This window comes from Sceloporus occidentalis, unplaced genomic scaffold, assembly GCF_023333645.1.
Source record: "Sceloporus occidentalis isolate IW3139 unplaced genomic scaffold, rSceOcc1.0.p SCAF_10, whole genome shotgun sequence".
NCBI classification, from domain to species: Eukaryota; Metazoa; Chordata; class Lepidosauria; order Squamata; family Phrynosomatidae; genus Sceloporus; species Sceloporus occidentalis.
In genome coordinates, this window is record NW_028316990.1 from 35,239,083 (window position 1) to 35,258,148 (window position 19,066).

The window sequence follows — 19,066 nt, forward strand, 5'->3', positions numbered from 1 at the left end:
CTTTGGCCAAGATGGGTTGAGGCTGCCAGAATCTGGAGGACCACAACTTTGCTAGTTGCAGATAAAGGTGCACAAAAGGTGCCTTTGCTAACCTTTGGCCTTGGGACAAGAGCCAAGTGGAAGCTTCTTCACTGCATACAATCCTGACATTCAGCTTTTGTTTTAAATGTAAAAAGGCCAATTGGTGATAAGGCCAAAATGGATTGGGATTTTTAGGAAATAAAGTTTTTGACTATTGTATAGCACATGGGACTTTGTCTCCTTTCTTTCTTCCACTCTGAATACGTGCTTTCTAGCTTTTTTGGTTTTGTTCCTGACTCTTCAGGTCGCCAAGTCAGTCTCCAGCCTTCAAGGCTGCAGCTGCAAAATGCAAACCATTTCCATTTCATTCTCTTGCTGTCTCTTGTGAGTCACTTGGTGAGAGCAGCTGGAGCAGAGCGACTGCCAAGTTCATTTGGAGCAACATGAATTCAGTCTTCTGGGCCACCTCCGTCAAGGAAGTCCAAAGCTTAGAAAGTTAATTTGTAAAAAGCAACTAGCTTTAGTTTTGGTTCTGAGCTCCCTGCCCCAAGAGTTACTGTTGCATTTAAAAAAACAACTTTGCTTTCTTCTCAAAATTAACTAAAATCATTACTTTCCATTCATTAAAACAGTAAAGTTTGAATCTTAGGTTCAAGGCACACACCATTTTGTCTTCCTTTGAGCACCTACAACAGACCCCCAAAGCAGTAACACAAAGCACAGCACAAGTCAATACATGAACCATGTTATAGTCCTTCAACATTTTGGCAAGGCTGGATCCCCGTAACTAGAAAAGTAACCCAAAACTTTGGTTTCATTGCCAAAGGCAAATGTTGGTTCTCCAGATGTTTTGGACTTCAGCTCCCAGAACATCTTTCTGATCTGTTTCTTTGCCCCCATTGGGAAAACATTGATGGGAGACAATGAACAAGTACTGCTAGAAGATGAAACTTCTATAAACATGCAGGCTTACAAGCCCTTCTTCTTTCTTGGCTTTGCCTCTAGGCTCTTCGCCAACACCCTACGACTTCCCGACTCCTGCTTCTTCGAGTCGCAGCTCAGCCACAGATGATTTCTGCTATGTCTTTGTGGTGGAACTGGAAAAGGGACCCATCGGCTTGGGAATGGGACTGATAGATGGTCTGGTAAGTGTCTGAGATCTTGGACTGGTGCTGCTAGATGCAAGAAGATAATACTACAGCCTTCTCCAGTGTAGGACATTACCTCCCAGCCTCGATATGGGATAATGGAAATTGTAGTCCAGTGTGGTGTAGTGGTTTGTGCATTGAACTATGAGTCTGGAGACCAGAGTTTGGTTCCCACCTTGGCCATGAAACCCACTGGGTGACCTTGTGCAAGTCAGATGCTCTCAGCCTCAAGGGAAGGCAATGGCAAACCTCCTCTGAACAAATGTTGCCAAGAAAACCCCGTGATAGGGTTGCTGTGAGTCAGAAATGACTTGAAGGCACACGACAACAACAGTCCACCACACTCAGGAGGTTACCAGGAGTATTATTATTATAATTATTTATATCCCAATTTCCCCCCAAAACTAGGACTCAAAGCAGCATGGGGTGAAGCAACAGTACCCTATTAGATTAGCACTACCTGCAGGTTCCTGCCTCCTCTACCTAAATATTTTTAAATGCAGCATATCATCTTCATCTTCATTCTCCATTCTTTAAACTGTATATTGATATACACCACCCCATTTCGCTAAGCAGTCGGATATTCCTGTTCCCTTTGGTGCATATTGAAGACCAAGACTAATGGTATATAATGTTTATTTATCAACATGGAGGTAGAGCGAGCCGGTAATTCTAGTCTGATGATGGAGTGCCTCCCCCCAAAGCAGAAAAACATGTTTGCACCTGCCTAAAACTAGTTACTGCTAGACTAGGTGGTAAGCCTTTGCTCTGATCCAGCATGACTCCTCTAATGCTCCTAGGGCATTGCCTTTTCGCGCTGGGTAGCAAACAGCACAAGGAGAGATATTAAGTCTTTCCGCTGTCCCGAAGGAGAAACAAGTGCCAGAGAAACTCGATCTAAGACTATGGAGCTGCTTGCCCTCTCCGTTTTCATAACAGATGAGCTCACCATCAAGAGTGGAGCTTCTTTCCCCAGAAGGCTTGGAAGTAAAGGGAGAAATGCTGTTTGCTCAAACATATTCTCTGGTTAGGTTTTAAGAACCAGCTCATACTGAGTTCAGCCTCGTTTGTCTCCTGATTTTAAGGCAAAGCCGGGCAACTGGTGGCCCTTCAGATGCTGTTGGATGGCAAATTCCATCCTTCCTCATCATTGGCTATGCTTCCTGGGGTTGATGGAGCTTTTGCTTTGCATCTTAGGCCCATGGCTTCAACAGCTAGTGGGAAAGATGGAAACTGAAGTCCAATGCATGTGGAAAACAAATCAGGTTGGGAAAGGTTGCTGTAAAGACACTGCACTTTCCCAGCAAGGCTCTTGCTCACCCTTAGATTAAATTCCAAGAGATCCCACCTAAGCATTAGGAAGAACTTTTCTTTTTGAAACTGTAATTGCTGTTTGATGGTTGCAACTGCCAGCACCCTAATCCTTTGCCCTGATCTGGGTAGAATAGCTAGGCCTCCAGTTTCATCCAGCACAGCTCTGAATTTTCTGAAGTCATCCCTTTTGGAGCTGGTGCTGGCTTCCCTGCCACAAATCCTGGACCAACTGCCTCTGCAAAAACAGAATACCCCCACCCCAGAAGTCCTTTCCTTTTTTCATTCTTGTTTTTCTGGTCTGTTTTTCTGCTCCCCATCTTTCCTCAGCACACTCCCCTGAATTCTCCTGGGATCTACATTAGGACTTTGATCCAGGACAGCCCTGCAGCAGAAGACGGCAGACTCTCCATTGGGGACCGTATCCTTGCTGTCAACGGCACAAGCCTCGTTGGTTCGGACTACCAGAGGTAGGGAAAAGGAAAAGCTCATGGTGGTTGCTTTTGCTACAGTACAAGCAGTTGATTTAATTCTGTGATGATCCCCAACTTCCTTGTCTGCTCCACCATACTTGGATTTTATTTTATTCACGCATGTGGCCTCATAGACGGATTGAGAAATCAGGCAATAGGGGTGTTTTATGTGAAGGAGGGAGAGGTTGTGTGTGTTTATGTGTAAAGAGAAAGAGGACTCAAATCAGATTAAGGTTTCTCTCACCAACTTCTGGGCATTTTCTCCCTTCCCCCTTTTTTTCTTCAGTGCTGTAGACCTTATCCGTTCAGGGGGAAAGAAACTGCGGTTTCTGGTGGCCAAGTCTGACCTAGAGATAGCAAAGAAGATCAGCTTCGGTTCTTCTCCAACTCCATAAAATTAATGCCCTCAAGAGTTCTTCCATACTCACCTGCCATGGAAACTGCATCATGGACAATGAAGCCAGTGAGTGACGCAGATGGATGGCAGGCTAGGAACATCTGGAACCTGGTCAGTTTGGAGGGCAGACGGTTGTTTCTTGCGGTGAGAAGATTCCACCGTGATCCAAACAAAACAGTATTTAGGAAGAGGGGTTGCAAACATTCTCTTCCAGCAGCTATTCATGACCGCACAAACTCTGAACAAGCCAACTTCCATCTCCCCCATGTATAAGCCATCTGTGTTATACAGAGCCTTTTAAGTCTGGGTGCTGTTTATCCAAATCTAACTTGATTCCTTGCTGGTTCTTCCAAGCTATGGCCTGTTCCTATTTTTCTTTCCTTGCTATGCTCAAAACTGCCCTCAAGTTGTTGAACGCTGCGGAAGCCAACACTCTTGCTGTTCAAACAGCTAGACTACAGAGGGGTGTTCCAGGTCAGTAGACAGCTGTCACTCCCCATTGAGAGCTGGAGTATTTAATTTCTTTTGGGTTCTTGCATTTTTCTCTGATCTCCCCTGTGGTCCTCTTTGGTCATAGCTAGTGGGCTCTGTGGGGATGCAAAAGTTAAAGCAGGCTCAGGGAATTGCTATTCTGTCTGCTCTCTGTAGCAGGTCAGAATTGCATCCAGGTAACTGAAGGTAGAAGCTTCATGAAAGAAGACCCCATTTCATTTTAAAATTATGAATGACTACACTGATACAGTGGGCTACTAAAAAGTGTCTGTTTGCAAATCAGTCTTTGAAATGCTGCCAAAGCACATAAAAAGTGGGCATGTAACAGAGAGCTTCTGTGCTTTTCTGTGGACATGGTAATAGGCGAAAGCTACTGGGTGCAGCCTTTGTCAGCCCCTTTAGAGCAAGGCTTCTTAACCCTAAAGAGTTCCAAGTGTTCCACTGCCAAAGTGGCCCATGGCTCCCCAAAAGGATTAAGAACTCTTGCTTTAGAAATCTATAAAACAGGGGCCAGAATAGAGGAGAGCTGGGTTCAAAATCACAGCCACCTGGAAAGCCACGTTCCTCCTTTCTAGCTCACCTCACCGGGTTATTGTTCTCAAGATGGTGAGAGATGTGGGAAGCTTGCACCAGCTGATTTTTGAATGTTGCGCATCTCTTTAAAAAAAAGGAATAGTACCCTTGTTATATATCTTTTTAAAAACAGACAGCGGCTATGCATGCTGGATGATCAGCAGTTATCTTGTGACAAGGCCTGGGCTCTGTGGATTTCACCAAAGGCTTATCACAAGGCAAACCCCATCCGCTGAGAGCCGTGCGGAGGTGCCTATTACTGGGTCAGTGGCAGGTGATGACATCAAACTATGCCCAGCTTCAGAAACCAAACATTCTCCCTCTCCTGGAACATCAGATGGTTTGAATTGCTGAGGCCTGGGAGCCAAAAGAATGGCTCAGTTCTTCCAGCTGTCTGCTGCCAACAGCAACAGTCTTTTGAGCAGAGCATTAGCTTAAGAGAGGCAACAGTGCCGCTGTGTGGCTTTTGGCTCTCCCTGCACCCACAGAGATCTCCCAGAATTTCTTCATATGATGAGTGGGAGATGCATCCCAAAAACTGCATCAGAGATGCTTGTTAATGGCTCTGAAGGTAACAAACCTCCACCTTAGCAACCGGTGTTCGGTTGTGCTCTGCCTCTGAACATTGAGACCTTATCTGTCTTAGCAGATAGTAGTTTCTGGCAGATCCATCTTCCATAAATCACCTAATTGAGAGATGGGGAAAAATACAGTCCTCCAGGTTTTGCTGGACTACCACTCCCATCTTCCTTAGTTAAAGCTGGCATAATGTCTTCATAAAAACAAACTACATTATCCACATCTCGTGGCAGCTCTATGAAGGACCCCAAGAGTCTGTATTGTATATACCTTATCTTGAGGCTTGAATTTATGAATTTTAGGAACCAAGTCTCTCCCAGGGTCCCTTTCATGCAAAGAGGAATTAATAATTTGTAAAAACCCAGTTCCAATGACTTGCCCATGAATGGGAGAGGCTACCTTTTTCTAAGCAAACACTATTCAACTGGGATTTATCAAAAACTAACACCGACTAGAATTTTCCAACTCCCTTTCCCCCAGAAATGCGCATTCTTTGGCTTGGGTTACTGAAGGACGCTTGTTTGCTCTCAGGAGCGGAGAGGAACAGTGGCCTCCCAGTCGCTTGGTTTGTTAATATTGTGCATCTTTTAAAAAAAATGTATATAGCTATAATATTGCAGATAATGTTATAAAGAGCAAGGCCATCAATATGGGGCATGTGAATTCAGAATACTATCCTCTGTGTTAAAGAACAAACTGGATACAATAAAATTAGCAATTGTTGTAACAACAGGAAACGACTGTGTTGACCTTAAGCTCCAAATTCTGTTTATGGAGGAGGAATACTGGAAAGGGAAGAATGGCATTTGCAGGGAGCTGGAGGTGAGGCTCACGCCAGTTGAATGACAAGGCAGACTGCATTTTTAAAGCTGCCTTACAACTTCATCATGATCCTGCTAGTCTTTCTGCAAAATAACCCATTGAGTTTTCAAACCTTTGCCCTTTAGGGATCATTTTCCATATGGACTAGCTTCCCAAGAAGCCCCTGCACAAAACTCCTGACACAGGCAGAGCTCAGAAGTATTACTTTTTCTGGAGTACAATTCCCCTAGTCCTTCACCCAGCATGCTGGCTGGAGGATTCTGGGAATTGTAATCCCCTCCAAATAACTTTTGAGTTCTGAGTTTTGAACATATGGTGTGTTCTGGAGCAACAGGACCATCTGGTATACAGATAGCATTGCTAATTGCAACTAACTTGTTTAATTGACATTTGCTAGTTTAAATTTAGCTGGATGAGGGTCTTGCCTTTTGTTGCCGCTGGACCTGAGTTGGGAAGCCCATTGCTACTAAAGTGATAATTGCAGTGCATGAAGAGGCAACTTTCTGCTAGGCAGTCCAGCACCTCAGATCCCAAAAAGATATGAGTATCCTCCAACCTTTGCCATGCTCCATTCAGATCCACCAGATCAAGGCAGTGTATTTATTTTGTCTAACCATCCAAAGAAACGTTTAGTCCAGATCCAACAAACTGTGCTTTTAACCGAACTGGGACACAGCCCTCACAGTGATGGGAAAACAAGTCTGTGAACTGTGTAAAGGAAGAACAAGAATGTCCAGGATCCACCACGTACCCAGGAAGTCAGCAAAGTGTGTGTGGGTCATCCCCCAAAATTAGAAAATTGAATTGGCTAATTTGATTCCTAGCATCATTCACAAAGTTGTATTCCTAGATCAACCCAGCTGTGGCTCATCTCAGGTCAAAATCGATGCTGATAAAATATATCCACCAAAACTCTGTCTCAGCCAGGAACAGAGCTAGTTCCTCCTGCTCCCAACAGCCGGCTGGTTGTCTTCATGGCAAGTGGCAGGGAAGTGTGTATGTCCTGATGAAATCGGGGGCTTGAGACCTCGGCCGATGGAGTCAGCACAAATTGGGCCACGCTGGGCATTTTCAGCAAGTTCATCAGCTCAGTGGCTCGAGTCAGGATCACTTCAGCATCCTCAGCACTGTAGGTGGAGGAAACAGCCGGGCTTTGGACAAACGTCCTCAGCTTGGACAAGAAGAGAGAAACCCTGTGTGGAGATACAATAGAACAGTGGCACTGACTGAGCTGATGGTGGGTTTTCACAATGGCATTAATTTGGGAGCGAATTCTAGGACTCCACACAACCCATAGGACTAGGCAAATTCTGATCCTCCAGAGTCTGGACTACAACTCCCATCATTCCTCACCATTGACCCTGTTGGGCCAAAGCTGATTTGAGTAGTAGTCCAGCAGCATTTCTATGGCCAAAGTTGCCCACGGTGGGCAAGTTATGAATCTCCAAATGTTGATGGATCCTAACTTCCAGCACTCCCCGCCAGTATGGCCAAAGGCAGGGATGATGGGACATTTAGTGGGCCACACATATGACTTAGCCCAGTATTTTCTGGCAATGGATTTACTGTATGTATGTATGTATGTACGAACTTTTCGAGCCTGCCGCACCAAACCGGGAATGTCTACATGCAAAGTATGTGCTCTAATACACATTGCATGAGGAGCCCAACTGGTCTTTCCCTGGTCCCCCTGTTTCAAACCTTGGGATCAGGTCCTGGCTGCGTGATGCAAGCTTGGTCAATGCAGTCATCAGCACAGAGATGACACGGGGAGAGTGCTTGGGGACACTGGCTGATGGTCGCAGCTGGGTGATCTCAAAAAGCATGGCTTCCAGGACTTCAAAGAACTTGTTGATCTGCTCCGCTGTGCACCTCTTATCATGAAACACAGATACATATTCACCAATGGCCCACACCTGTAGGAAGAGGTAGCCACTGAAGCAAAGGGATGCACCATTCCATACCTATCATCTTTGCAGCCCCAAAGAGATAGAAATTTGATGAAACTACAAGGATTTATTTGCACTGAAACTGCAAAGTCTAACTTGGAGATTAACCTTAGCTATCACCTGAGATCCCACTATTGCCATGGCTCCTGCTTCTCTGTCTCAGGACATAAAAACAAACAAAAAACAGCATTCCTAGTGTGCACGTGCGCGCATACACGCACTGACACACACACACAACAACATGCAAAAACTAAAGCAGAGGCCAGACACAAGAAAAACATGTAAGAAGTGGTACAAAGCAAATAACCACTGATCAGTGTCATTAAAGCAAGAGCAAATAGGACAGACTTAGTTTAGGACATAATAAATTTGGCCAGGAAGGTAATCCCATGACAAAGAAACACACAACAAAGGTAACAAGAGCTCAGAAAAACCAACAACCCCCCTCCCCCTAGACTTCACTTTAAGCAGGATAGCAACTCACATGGAAATGGGGAAGGGGTGCATGGACCCCACAATGTCCCTTACCACATGGGTGAAGATGTCCTCTTTGTTCTGGATGTTGGTTACTGTTCCTGAAAATTCCAGAAGTGGTTTAGAGAGTTCCACAATCAAGGAAGGATGCAGCTTGCAAAGAACAGGCAACTGGGAGCTCATCACTCTGTCAATAAAAGAAGAAATCCAGGATGATTATCCATAGTTATGAATTCACACATACCCCTTGCTGTGATATGTCCAAATAAGCTCTGGTGCAACCCAATGCCTCCAGTAGCCACCTAAGTCACTGAATGGAGTCCACAGCAGGATAGGATTTAGGGAGTCAGGGAGAGACTTACAGAATAGTTCATTAGGTTCAGGTAGGATTATGAAGACCTAGGAAAAGATGTTGTTGTGCCTTCAAAATCTGACTAATGGCAACCCTAAGGCCATATCACAGGGTTTTCTGGGGCGGAAGTATATGTCTCAGTCAAGGTGGGTTTCCATGGCTGATCGAGGAACTGAATCCTCATTTCCTGAGTTGTGGTACAATGCTTTGGCTATTAGAGTCTATTAGGATTTAGTTGCGTTAAATAAGTAATCTTTAATTTATGTTGTGTTTCTGTTTAGTAAATTACTTTTGTACTACATCCATGTACCTCTGGGGATACTACAATAATGTCACTGGGAGTGGCTGAGTTTGGACACACAACGTCTGTAGTGGTAACAGTGGTTCAAAGGTGGCAATGTTTAGGTCTGGGATTATAGGAAGTAGGAGTCTCACACTGGAACCACAAGGACATCTTGCAGATCCCAACAAGTGATGTTGGCAACAAGAGGAGGGGCCTACATTTGGCGCCAAAGTGGTGGGACAGGTGGAAATCCCCACATTTGGTGGTGAAGGTGGGATAGGCAGATGACCTTTGCAACAGTCTTCATTAGGCAGAGTCAAGCAGACCCTGAGAAGCAGCAACAAGATGCTGGGGGAGACATTTTTGGGCTATGCCACCCTTGGGCTAGAACCCTTGATGAAGCCTGCTGTCTTTGGGAGCAATGGAGGATGTTGCCCCATCACCCATGTTGAACCATTTACTGCTCATCCAGCCACAGAGGCAACGCTCTCTGCTGAATTATTCTTGGACCATGCACGTCTTAAGACAGGCCTCCACTCACCTGTACACTTCTGCCTTGAACCCTGGAACCTCGTAAAGTTGGTCACTTCTCTCCAGTATTGCCAAAACCAGCTTGCTTGCAAGGGATCCATCTGCAAACTAGAGACAAGGGGCCAGAATCTTATTCTGGACTTCTTCTTATTTTAGACTGAGACCTAAATCCTGTTGCTAATCCCAACTAAAGTAGACCCACTGAATTGACAGGTTTTATCTATATGCTGACCCACTATTTAGCAACTGATCTGATGGATCTATTTCAACTGGAACTAACCAACAGGATTTTAGCTTAAGCCACTATCTTCCAGCACAACAGCTTCATAAGGTTGTTGTGAGGAGAAAACGGAATAACTCTGTCCCAGCAGAAGACAAAGGGCTGAGTCCTTTTGGTAGCCCCAAATAAAGAAGATCCTCTCAATCGGTGGGATTTATCCACATCTTGATTTATTCAAAAACTGATTTGATGGATTTCTTCTGATTGGGGCTACTGAAAGGCCACAGACTGCCGTCCCACCAGGCCACCCAAAGAAAATGTGTTCACTGACTTACACTCAGCAATACAAAACAGAAGTTTTATTTAGTGTATGGAAAATCTGAGGTATTTTAAATATTGGTGCTGTTGTCTAATCTCCAACACACATACATACTGACACATGAAGAAGAAACTAAAAAAGTAGATTCCTACAAGTGACAACTTACCTTGGCGACAACTCCGAAGAAGAGTTGCAGTAAGACAGGCACACACTCAGCACACTGCATAACACGAGGGGAACTGGTCATAGAGCCCAGGAGCTGGCGGACAGGTGTCAACCTGTTGGCAATATCCCAAAAGAAGGTGTCAGCCTTTGGGGCATCGCAGCAACTATACAACTCAACATAGAGGAATGACTTATCCACTGAATATACTACCAGATGAACTATTCCCTTAATGCACCATAATGCATATGCATCCAGACATAATAATGAGGTGATCCTGTATATAACAGTTTTTAAAATTGTATGTATATACAAGTAGCCTGAGTGACCTTTTTGCTCCACCTTAAGTCACTCTTGTCACTTTTATCAAGCGCTCCAAGAACTCTACCAAGTTAATGGAAGTTACAAATATTCCAGAGAGAGAAAGTAAAAAGAGAGGATGCCAATCCAGCAATATGCTCCTACCTGCCTGGGTCTCCAGGAGCTAACTCGGCCCGGAGGAGGTACTGGAATGAGCCCCTGTACTCCGGGTGACGGAAAGCCTCTTGGCAAGTGGATGGCTTTGATGTGGAGTCCAAGGCTGTTCGCTCAGACAAGGGGGTCAGGGCAGACCTATTACAGTAGTTTTCAAAGTAGCTCTGTTAGTTTCTTACAACATAAAAAGGAGGAAGGGAGGAGACGGGAAAAAAGGAATCTGGCAGCACCATTAAGGCTAACTGGCTTTTATTATAGCATGATTCTGTGGATATAAACCCACTTCTTCAGATACAGTACTAAACGATAATAAAACCTGTGGTAATACAGCATATTTATGGTTTATAATATCCCTTTTAACCACGAAGCTTTAATAACCTTAGTCTGATCCAGCAGAAATGTTCTTATGCTCTTATTACTTCACAGGTTGAGTCTCCCTTATCTGAAATACTTGGGACCTGAAGTGTTTTGGATTTTACAATTCTGGATAAGGGAATGTACTAAATTTCCCCCTACCTGGGCCTTCACATTTCTCATCCTGCCTATCAACCTGTAGTGTTGCAGAAGGAGGACCAGTTCAAAGCAGATGGTATAATCTGTGGCATAATGAAGGCCACTGGCACCAGGCACTGCATAGGAAGCTGTTTAGAAGAACACTTTTACCTCAGCTGTACATCCAGTGCAGCAGCTACACAAGGCAGGTCCAGCAGCAAGTGAAATATCTCCAGGGCAGTGTCTGGCCCAAGCAAGACTGGTAAAATGTCCATATATTCAGCAACCAGGGCTGGGCTATTCCATGCTAGGAACTGCAGAGGGAGGAAAGATAGACTGCAATGAATGGGACTGCTCTCCTTGCATGCCCCACACAGATTTTCAGACTTGAGACAGAAAGCAGAGTTGATCCAAGTAGCGGGACTGGGGAGGAAACCAAGATCTTAAGCTCTTCTTGCATGGACTTAATGTTGCACAATATAAAAAATCAGACCCTGATGTCGATCAAGCCCTGCAATGCCTATACCAGCCTTCCCCAACCTGATGTCCTCCAGATAGATTTGACTGCAGCCTGACTACCATGCAGATACCCTTCAGACACGCAATACAGCATTGGCACACAGTACCTTGAATAGGTTTGGGCTGTTCTGGCGGAAGATACTGACACTCTCGGTGAATAATGGAAGGTTGAGCCTGCAGAACTGGATAAACTCATAAGCCAGCATGGGGTTGTGGAAAAGCTGAGCAGGAACTTTGGTGAACAGGTGCTTGTAAACAGCCTCAGAGTCCACAGCTGCTGTCTCACCTGAGGAGTGGATAGAGATACAGTGCATAGAATTAAAATAAGAATACAGGCATATTAATGAAGTTGGCATGTTCCTGGGCATTTTGTTTAACAAAAAAGTTGGTATAGAGGCAGGAGTAACATGGAAAGAATATTGATAGGTACCTATATCACCCTCTCCCCCAAAGAGTGAAGCAAACATTTTATTCTGAACTAATAATACGTATATGCACATGTTTTAATTTCCATTTTGACAGCCAAATATAGGTCTAAGATTTTCAAACAGGCTGGTGTCAGCTGGTGAGACTGCCTTATCTAGTTTCCCGGTTTGCTTGTTCATGCATAGTCAGTAAGGGATTTTGGAGAAACAAAGTAAACTATTGCTTACTTTGCCTGTTGTAGCCAGTAACACATACCTATAGTAGGATTGGCTAGAGTAGAGTAGATCACAATCTTCATTGTATTCTTTACTGCAGACACACTGTTTACAATCCAACACAAAAAGTCTCCAGCCCTCCTTTCACCAGGCTCCCAATGGAGATGCTAATACAAACTTCAAACTAGACAGAGGATGAGGATGAAAGGGAAGACTGGGTGGACTTTAAAAGACTTAGTAGAAAGAGATATTTTGCTAATTATATTCCTATAATATGAATCCACATACAGCTTCAACGCACCTGCCAGCGAGTAGCTAAAATGTCAGATGTTAGGTTGTGCATAACATTTATAAAGGGCTTAAAGAGAGAGGGGAAAGGGAGCAATCCCTACATACTGTGATTCAGGAAGAACTGTGCAATAGGCAGCAACACTCTTGCACAGGAAAGATCCCCACTGATCTGACTGTGCAAGTTCTTCAGGCAGGAGAGCGAGCGATAGACATAAGAGGAGTCCTGTCTGCAAATAATATCCATGATCGTGATCGCTTCAATGAGACACTGCAGGGTTAAAAAAAAAATCTGCTTGTCACAAACTCCAGAATGGTCTCCCTTAATTTCAAATCCTTCTTTTTGCTGTACTTACTGCTTTCTGTAGCTCTGCATCTGTCTTCTTCAGAGCCCCTGGCAGACAAAACAAAACAAAGTCAGACCCTTTAAAATTAGGTTTGGGAATGCTCTGGCCCTTGCCCCAACTTCAAGTGCCCCACAAAACACAAGAGGAGAGGGAACATGTGTACTATACAATCTGATCATATGGTAAACTCCACTTGTTTTTGACTCTGACCCTCCTGATGCCAGTATGCAGTCAATAGATTTTGCTGTTGTTGTCATGTGCCTTCCAGTCAACTCTGACCTAAGACAACTCTATCATAGGGTTTTCTTAGAAAGATTTATTCAGAAGAGGGTTATTGTTGCCTTTCTCTGAATGTAGCCTACAGGCTCTGGTATTCCCTTTGAATTAGTAACCTGGCCTGAGCCTACTTAGCGGCCAAGATGAGACAGGATCTGATACCTTCAGGGTATTTAGGCTATCAAGAAATTACTCACAGAGAAATGCAGCACTTAACAGGAAAAAGCTAGTGTGATGAAAGGGAGAAAGCAGATATGAATGGGCTGGGCACATTGGCAGGCTGTTTGTTTGTATTGTGGTTTAGTAAGCCAATTCACGGCTTAAATGAGGAATTTTAGACCTGGGAACCAAACTCTTCACTTAAACCACAGAGCTGCTTCTGCCCAGAATGGGGGTCTAATTAAAGCTTCAGAAAATGTTGCAGTGAAATGACTTCTGGATTTGAAGTCCTGGTAAGTTATGCATGGATCAAGAACGTTCAATTTTAGGCTGCTAGTCCACCCACTGCTGGCATTTACCCACTGCTATTCTTCCCAAAGTGGCATGCAGCCCATGAGCTAGAAACAATCCCCACTCCCTGGCAAAGTGCAAATACAGTCATTGTTTGATTTCTAACTAAGATCACAGTCTTGGGGGATGGGGGGATCTGTTATTTGAAGGACAGTGAAATGCATTCTAAACTGCAATGTGGGAAATGATATGGGACGGCAAAAGTTTGAAACAGCACTGAACCAGACTTCATTTTAGCACAGTCAATCATCGAAAGAAAAAGACAACGACAACTCACGCCGGTTGCACTGCTCTATAAGACGGTGGCAGTACTCAAAGGCCTTCTCCCTCAAGCGCTCCTTTGGAGGAAGAAGGCGACTGGAGCTGGAAGTAACAGAGACCATGGACACAACAGAGCCATCCACCTCAGATTTGTCATCTGCAAGGCAAGCCATAAGATGGGACAGGTGGAAAAAGTCAGAGGAGTAAGCAAAAAGTTCCCCAAAGTTCTGACAGATTAAAGACATGCTCTTTCTTAATTAAAACTGAAAGCACAGTTTGCTCTTATGCCTTTTCCCTGCAACAATGAAAATGATATGCTATAAACTATCTGATCTTAGAGAAGCTGATTCTATCCTCTGTCCCCCCATTTCTGTATTTAAAAACATAGTTGTGTTAGTCTGGACAAAAAACTACAAAGGAAGATTGGAAAAAGAAATAGCAGAACTGTAACATATCCACAAATGCTAGTCCATGCTGTTGCTAATCCCGCCCCCCTTGCCACAGAGTGTACCATTCAAATCCTTGAGCTGCCAAAGTAAACCAGAAGTTACACTAGTCCCCACTTTCCATCCCCTAATCCCTATAGCAAAAATCCTTACCTGAATTTGGACTGGTTGCGCCATCGCTACCGTAGCACAGGAGCCACTTCCGCAACATGGAAAAGGTCTGCATGTTGAGCCATTGGTCCTCGGTGTAGTGCTGCCCAACAGAGAGCACGGTAAAGAAGTCTGTGGCGACTGTGCCATCCACCTCTGAGATGGGACCAGGCTGTGGGTGAGAGAAGAAGGGAGGATGAGAAGAGAAGCAGGTTAATTTCTAGAATTCTGTGAGCCACAACTTGGCACATAGAAAAAAGAAAAAGCTAAAAACACTTTCACCCACAATGGCTGGGTAAGAACAGACAGCTATAAGCATACAAGTACAGAGAAGTACTGCTAGATCAGATGGAAGGTCCATGCAGTTTAGCATCTTCATTTACAGAGTGGCCCCACTCTGGAGAGGCCACAAGAAGAGGGCATGATGGCAAAATTCCCTTGTTTGTTATTAGTGGTCAGTATTCTGTCCAGGCCTTGAGGTCAACAACAGAGGCCTTGCCTGCAAACCTGTCATGTTCAATCTGACTGTCTAGTACATGTGACAGGGCTACTCAGTTATCAAGAGACAGAAGACAAAACTCCTTCTCTCAAGAGGTCTGCCATGGGTCCATACTCTCACCAAAACCTTCATCTTGTCCCAAGTGGTCCACCCATCGTACCAGGGGTGGGTAATGATACGCCAAGACCACTTGGGACAAGACAGGTGACTTGTTGGGCTCCATTTTCTGGCTCCTGAATCTCCCAGACACCCCCCACCCCATATTTACATTTCTTTTCCAGGTCTTTTCATCCCCTTTCTCAATGGTTTTAAAAATACTGTAAAATGTAGCAGTTGGATCACAAATACTCCCAGAAGCCCACCTACTGAAAAGCAGCAACCGCCCACCCAATTGATCAAATCTAGCCAAAAATGAAACCAGAAGTGATCTGACATCACTTCCAATTACATTAGGTGTGCCAGTGCAGTTTGCAGGAGGGATGTAGGGGTGAAAAACAGCCCCTGCCCTTTCCAGAGCTGGGCACACACAGAACAACTTTAACAACTAGCTAGGGTTCAAGCCCCTGCTCCCAGACTGCAGTTCCACACCTGTCTTGCTCTGGGGTTGAAGAAGCCTCCTGAGGACTGGGGAACTCCTTGCTGGACACTGGCATATCTCAGCCAGTCCACCATCCTTTTGCTGAGCAGATTGATCTGATCTAGAGATCCAAAGCAACAAGAAAAACACAACTGTGAGGCACACTGGCAGTCCTTATCTTCACTGACCTGTCCCCTACTTTTTTGAGGGAAAAACATAGAGCTGGAAGGATTATTTAGCCCTGCTCTTTGCCAATGTAAGAAGCAAACAGCCTGGACTTTGGGATATGTAACCAACTGCCAGGAATCAAATTAACAGAACAGTTGTTTATCAGGGACCTAGAAAAACTATCCCACACTAAACAAATCTTAGTTCTATTGGGTTGGATGCAAACAAATTTCATTAAATTTAGGTTCCAGTGAAATCAATGGGACAAACCGGTCATGATTTAAGTCCCACTGTTTGGAGTGGCTATTATGTGCAACTAACAGAGTATGGATCCAATCCATGAGATTGAGGTGAAACCTGGCTGAAAGGTGGATTAGAAACATCAACAAAAGAAAGAAAATTAGCCCCAGAGTTTCATGCCCTATCATATTCCTGGCACATACTTTTAATTCTTGCTCCCATTTTTTCCCCCTGGGTAAAAATAATCCCATATTTGCACTTAAAGACTGTACTACATTAATTTTGTGCATGTTACTAACTCCATATCTTGCTTTGTAGATCTTTCCTAGGTGTAGTGTGCTCCTCCAGTTCTAGGAGCCTCTGCAAAAATCCTTATCTTAACATCAGCTCTTAACATCCATAAGTGAAGGAAAGTGACTATGTGTTTTCTATGTTGGGGTTTTCCCCAAGCCTCAGTACATTTATAGACCTCTGGTTTCTAAAGGCCTTTCTCAGGCTAAATTGTTCTTCCTTACACAGGAAGTATATCGGATTGCTGCTATTACCTTCATTAAGGCTCTCTGGTGCAAAGCTGATGACCTTTGACAAAAGGGGGAGTAGGTGCCTTGCATTCGGACCTTCAGGAAGCCTGCCTTCAAGGGTTTTCACCACACGCTGCCCCACAGCGTCTATGTCTCCCATTTTATGGCCCTTTGGATAAAGCAAACACTGGAATGATTCAAGAGTGACAAGAGCTAAACTGCAAGAGCTGCTCAGAAAGTCATCCATGCTCTGGCAATACAATTTAGACCCCTGTGCATACACCAGAGTCTGGATAAATTACTTTATGAACCATGTCTCCCAGAATTTGTAACTTTTGACTTCCAAGCTCTGCTGGTAGAGGGCTAATGTCTGATATGCAATGCTGCTCAGAAAGCTGCCTTTTAGTTTTTAGTCAATCTCTAGAATTTGCTAAATACCAAATCTCACCACATGAGGGAGGCTCTTTAACAACCCAAGTAAAAACATGATTCAACAGTGTCTAAAAACTAGGTGTGAAATGGGCGGACATGTAAAACATCTGTGTTTATATTGAACTATGGACTTTGTAAGACACTTGCAAACCTACCTGGGCCAGCATGATGGAGAACGCTAGACTCAAGAGCTTGGTGTCTTGGGTCTTATCCCAAGACAGGGATAAGTCACTGTTGGGAGACATCTCTCTCAAGATAGCAGCACAAAGCGTCTGCACTTGCTCAGGGGACTTTGGGAGATGGAGGACTGTCTGTAGAAGTTGCACAAACTTGCTATCCAACCTGCAAAAAGGCATCTCGATAAGTCACAAAGGCAAACATGAAATGAAATTTAGATGTCTTAATACTTGTATTTTACATAGGCCACAGATGTTGTGTCTCTGTAGAATCTGGTCTAGAGTTTCACTTACAGAGCTGTAACAATATCATTAACTGCCACATGGACCCAAGACAACCAGCATTTTGCTTCCACTCACTTCCGGCCGTATTTGGTGGCTGAGACAATAAGGAAGAGTCTTTGCAAGCAATCGACAGTTTCATTCCCCAGGTCATGATTCTGGAGTAAGCCTGAGATTCGGGCAGTGAATTTCTTCAGTTCTTCATCCTGGATTTCCCTGGCAGGACAGAAGAGTAGACAGGTTAAGATATCCCTCTTTTTGTGTGTGCAAAAATCCAAATTAAACCTAAATGTACAGGTGTTTTACACACACACATAAGGCTCAAACCACTACACCATGTTGGCTCTCCTTGCTAGTGCTTATGTACTATGTATAAAAAGAAGATGGAAAGTCTTTTATTGAAAAGAAGATGGAAATGCTTTTATCTCCATCTCTTTGGCTGTGTGTGTGTGTGTGTGTGTGTATATATATAGTCCCTATTATGTATTGAGATTGGGTATGTAGAGTGATTTTGTAGGAACTTTGAGACTAGTCATTACTTTGTTCGGTCTCAAAGGCGCTACAGGGTTTCTCTGTGGTCTAAAACACACTGCAGAAATAATCTGGTTTGAGACCACTTTAACTGCCCTGGCTCAGTGCTAGGGAATTCTGGGAACTGTAGTCCAAACCATCCCACCAAACCATTCCCAGGCTTTGCAACTTTTTGGCAGCCAAGAAAACATTCCCCCCCTTCCCTTCCCTTCCTTCCCCTTCCTCCTACCTGGCCTGGCGCAAGAAGCTCTCGGTGCCCGCGGTGTACATCCTGCCTCTTCCCCTCCTCTACCGCCAAGGCTGGCTTAAAGGAAGAAAGACAGACCCAAGGGCACTAGCATCTCTCTCCCCATTCACTTCCCCCTTCCCCTCCATTGGGCTCAGAGGGCGCTTGTGCGCATGCGCAGCGGGTCCCTCGCTAAAAGCCGTCCGTGCTGAAACCAAGGCCCTCAGCACCAGACTCCCACCAGAGGCCTCTTCTTCTGGGGCCATTGCCTGGAGAGGGCTCTTTCTTTCTTTCTTTCTTTCTTTCTTTCTTTCTTTCTTTCTTTCTTTCTTTCTTTCTTTCTTTCTTCTTTCCTTTTCCCTTTCCTTTCCTTTCTTTCTTCTCTACCCTTTTCCTTCCTTCCTTCCTTTCTCTCTCTCTCTTTCTTTCCTTCCTCCTTTCTTTCCTTTTCCTTTCCTTCCCTTCCCTTCCCTCCTTCCCTTTCCAGTTCTTTCCCCTTCCCTTCCTTTCCTTTTCTCCCTCCCTTCATGTCCTTTTCCTTTCTTTTCTCCCTCTGCCTTTTCTTTCCTTTACCTTCCCTTTTTTCCCTCCCTCCCTCCCTCCCTTTCCTTTCTCCCTCTCTCCCTCCCTCCCTCCTTTTTTCTCTCCCTCCTTTCCCTTTCCCTTTCTTTTCTCTCTCCTTCCCTTTCCCTTTCTTTTCCCCCTCTTCCTTTTCTTTCCTTTGTCTTCCCTTTTTTCTCCCTCCCTCCTTTCCTTTTCCTTCCCCTTTTTCTCCCTCTTTTCCTTTCCTTTTCCTTTCTTTTCTCTCTCCTTTCCTTTCCCTTTCCCTTTCTTTACTCCCCCTTTCCTTTCCTTTCCTTTCCTTTCCTCCCCCTTTCCTTTCCTTTCCCTTTCTTTTCTCTC

The 19,066-nt window shown here is 44.5% G+C and overlaps 2 protein-coding genes across 8 annotated transcripts in view; one reads left to right on the top strand and one right to left on the bottom strand.

Moving 5' to 3' along the window:
- Positions 1-6,162, top strand: part of RADIL (Rap associating with DIL domain) — a 52,121-nt gene extending 45,959 nt beyond the window's left edge. For all 3 annotated transcript variants that reach the window (XM_089476989.1, XM_089476992.1, XM_089476991.1), the window contains exons 13-15: positions 1,027-1,166; positions 2,811-2,950; positions 3,240-6,162. In XM_089476989.1, coding sequence (XP_089333115.1) covers positions 1,027-1,166; positions 2,811-2,950; positions 3,240-3,348 — 389 coding nt within the window. In that variant the 3' untranslated portion in view covers positions 3,349-6,162. The remainder of the gene's footprint in view (positions 1-1,026; positions 1,167-2,810; positions 2,951-3,239) is intronic.
- A 240-nt stretch (positions 6,163-6,402) lies between these two features.
- Positions 6,403-18,411, bottom strand: AP5Z1 (adaptor related protein complex 5 subunit zeta 1). 5 transcript variants are annotated; one of them, XM_089476994.1, is made up of 17 exons: positions 18,167-18,407; positions 17,485-17,622; positions 17,104-17,290; positions 16,541-16,685; positions 15,599-15,708; positions 14,515-14,683; positions 13,932-14,072; positions 12,878-12,915; positions 12,630-12,792; positions 11,700-11,878; positions 11,245-11,387; positions 10,573-10,719; positions 10,111-10,222; positions 9,416-9,513; positions 8,294-8,426; positions 7,518-7,690; positions 6,403-7,009 (listed from the first exon to the last, which is right to left on the bottom strand). In XM_089476994.1, the coding sequence occupies exons 1-17, from the start codon at positions 18,205-18,207 to the stop codon at positions 6,736-6,738; spliced, it is 2,391 nt and encodes a 796-aa protein (XP_089333120.1). In that variant the 5' UTR covers positions 18,208-18,407; the 3' UTR covers positions 6,403-6,735. The 5 variants fall into 5 exon arrangements, with proteins under 5 accessions (XP_089333120.1, XP_089333119.1, XP_089333123.1 ...); XM_089476993.1 differs by having other exon boundaries at positions 7,518-7,732; positions 18,167-18,404; XM_089476997.1 differs by lacking the exon at positions 18,167-18,407 and having other exon boundaries at positions 7,518-7,732; positions 17,419-17,577.
- Between the last annotated feature and the right edge of the window lie 655 nt (positions 18,412-19,066).

What these genes read in the sequence shown, in the direction of transcription:
- AP5Z1 (XM_089476993.1), bottom strand. Translation starts at nt 18,207, where the DNA reads ATGTACACCGCGGGCACCGAGAGCTTCTTGCGCCAGGCCAG. An exon ending in GCTCCTGGAGACCCAGGCAG is followed by an intron (nt 10,223 to 10,572) that starts GTAGGAGCATAT and finishes TATTGCCAACAG; the next exon opens with GTTGACACCTGTCCGCCAGC. An exon ending in TCTTCGGAGTTGTCGCCAAG is followed by an intron (nt 9,514 to 10,110) that starts GTAAGTTGTCAC and finishes CCTTGTCTCTAG; the next exon opens with TTTGCAGATGGATCCCTTGC.